Below are 2,751 nucleotides of genomic sequence, written 5' to 3'. Positions count from 1 at the left end.
CTGCCGCTGCGACCACAACCATGACTTCGGCTAAGACCTCGCCCGCCTCTGCGTCCCCCATGATGCTTACCAGGAAGCCCAAGCGCACCGTGGCCCAGGGCCAGCCCGCGCCCACGGTGGAGATAAGGGCCGAAGAGCGCCGCAGTGCCGAGCAGTACCTGACCCAGCTTAAGGCCTCGCGGGCGCCAGCCTCTCCGGCTGCAGCCTCTCCATCAGAAGAGGACTCGCCACCCAAGAAGGCAGAGGCTGTGGCTGTGAGCTCCCTGATGGCCACCCCCCAGGGCCCCAAGGACCAAGGGGCCGGGCGGTCAGTGTCCAAGCTGAGGATCGCCCGGACCTCCTCTGCGGGCTCCCCGGACTCCCTGTGGCGGGAGCGAGTGCTGGCCCCCGTCCTGCCAGATAACTTCTCCACAGCCACCGGCGCCTGCAAGAGCCGGCGCTCCGTGCGGCGCAGCTTGATCGCCGCCGCCCCCGAGGAACAGCTGAGCCCCAAAAAGGAAGGCGCCGTCAGAAGGTCCAGCAGAAAGGCGGCCGCCAAGGAGCCAGCCGCCTCTGCCCGTATCATCTGTGAGTCTCGGGGCTCTGAAACGGCCGGGTGGGGAGCGAGGATGCTGCCCTGGGTGGGTCTTGCCACCCTGCACGGCTTGAAGTCTCTAGGGGTCCTGCAGGGCTGGCAGTGTCCCCTCAGGGCAGAGATGGCTGATGCTAGTCAGCAGCTGGGCCTGGCCTGTCATGGTTACATATGGGGCTGCCAGCCACAAGGTCAGTAGTTCGAAACCACCAGCTGCTCCAGGGTAGCAGAGTTACAGTCTCAGAAACCTCCAGGGGCCACTCAGTTCCATCCACTTGGGTCCTAGGAGTCAGAATTGACCTGATGACAGTGAGAATTTGGATCCTACTGAGCTTGGACATACTAGCCACATGTAGCTAGTGGCATCTCTTTGGGTAGTCCAGTACTTGGGTTTCACAAGTGCAGAGATAGGTCCGGGAGGCCGGCCGCCATGGCCGTGTGGTTCATGGCATGTTGAGACTTAAACCTGGGTCTTTGGGCCCAGGCCTGGCACGTTCCTCCCCTGCCCCCATCCTACCGAGGCTCACGACCCCCCCTGCCTTTGACATTACACTGTCCCATAGCCTGACCATTGGGTCGTTGTGTGACCTTGGGCAGGCTGTAGAATCTTCTTCATGGGCCGGAGTTCCTTGTCTGATGACTGGGGCTGAGGGTAGCGTCACCCCCAGGTCCCTGGAGGCTTCTCTGGCTAGTTGAGCAGCGGCCCTGGACAGGCCTGTGATGTGAGCTGTGCCCCAGTGGGAGGGCGTGTCAGCATCCGTGGGGGAAGCCATGGGGCAGCCTGAAGAGTACGCGTTCTTGAGACTAAAGGTTTAGGGGAGCAGGCAGCCTCATCTTCCTCCCAGGGGTGGCTGGTGGGTTTGAACTAAGGAAGAGAGGGAGACAAAGGGCTGTGGAGGAGCAGATGGGGATGTCCAGTGAGCACCGTAGGCTGGACCCTCTGGGGAGCCTGGAAGGATGCTTGGGGTTCTGCCAGGTGCAAGAATGTGGCGGGGGTTTCCCTGTGGAGTGAATGGCATGTGCCAAGACCGGGAGTTGTCTGGGGCTGCTCAGAAGGACCCTGGCACCAAGTGGACAATGGCTGGGAGGAGGGGGCACTAGGAAGAGGCTCATGGTGGGGTCTGGTTAAGTAGAAGCCACAGCCGCCTGCCCTCCCACTTGTGACCTGGAGGGTGGTTTCATGGGGTCCTCCCAGCTGGAGCCCCACCTGATTCCTCCTGTCCCAGCAGGCAGGCTGTACACATGTGAGGGCCTGCACCTTGGCAGGTTGTCCCTGGGCCCTGCTGAGTCACGCGGCCTGGAAAGTGCAGCGCTCAGCCTGTGCTGCACAGAGCCCTGGGCGTGTGTAGACGTGCAGCGGGCACACTGTCTGGATTTACATCTGGAAGGTCCCAGATGGCTCACCTCTGTCCTGGAGGGATCCTGGGGCCTGAGTCGGCTCCAGGAGACAGGCCTGGGGCTGGCAGCCTGAGCAGTGTGGGGAGGCTAGTCGGCCGGGTCATAGTCCTAAGCCCTGTCCTGTAGGGTCGCGTGAGTCAGCATCGACTGGATGGCAGGGAGGCCTGGAGCCTTCACCCCAGGCTTCTCCTTGGGTCAACCAGCCACCTCCCAGCCCACCAGCCTGGCGCTGAGCCCCGAATGACACACTGAAACTGGCACTTAACAGTTCTGGGCAGTCCTGGTGCTTCTGGGCTCTGTGCACCCCGGCTTCAGAGTCTTCAACCCCAAATCTACAGGCCACAGGCCCCTTGAGTGGTGGCCTTTGACACCCCTGCCCCCCTCCCCGTGTTTGCCTCCCTCACGTCCCAGAGGGTACAGCTGAAGTGCTCATGGTGGCTGTCCCCATCTGCTCCGGCAGCCCCTGGCGTATTACCCCTCTCTTCCTTAGTTCAAACCTACCAGCTGCCCCAGGAAGGAAGGTAAGGCTGCCTGCTCCCCTAAACGTTTACAGTTCCAAGAACCTTAAGGAGCAGTCTGCTCCGCCCTGTGGGGTTGCTGGGCGTTGGAACCGACTTGCCGGCAGTGGCTGTGGGATAGGCCCCATTGGGCGGCCTCTGTTCCAGCTGTACCTGTGACCAAGGCCCCCAGGATCAGAATGCCCAAGCCTGGTGGCTGCCTTTCACTTCCCCCTGAAAGCTACCCTCTGTCGTGCCTCAGGTGTGTGTGTGTGTGTGTGCGCG

General features: G+C 62.2%; 1 protein-coding gene across 1 annotated transcript in view; it reads left to right on the top strand.

Annotated features, from left to right (window-relative positions):
- LOC101652040 (inner centromere protein) overlaps positions 1-2,751 on the top strand; it is a gene marked incomplete at its 3' end in the record, with an annotated part of 32,497 nt that overhangs the window by 7,709 nt on the left and 22,037 nt on the right. The window contains exon 4 of the mRNA XM_030887511.2: positions 36-567. Within this exon, the coding sequence (XP_030743371.1) occupies positions 36-567 (532 nt within the window). The remainder of the gene's footprint in view (positions 1-35; positions 568-2,751) is intronic.

This window comes from Echinops telfairi, unplaced genomic scaffold (genome assembly GCF_000313985.2).
Source record: "Echinops telfairi isolate 266 unplaced genomic scaffold, ASM31398v2 ScPeMD7_7416;HRSCAF=8454, whole genome shotgun sequence".
NCBI classification, from domain to species: Eukaryota; Metazoa; Chordata; class Mammalia; order Afrosoricida; family Tenrecidae; genus Echinops; species Echinops telfairi.
The sequence above is the reverse complement of the archived record's forward strand: the minus strand, read 5'-3'. Positions and strand labels throughout refer to the sequence as shown.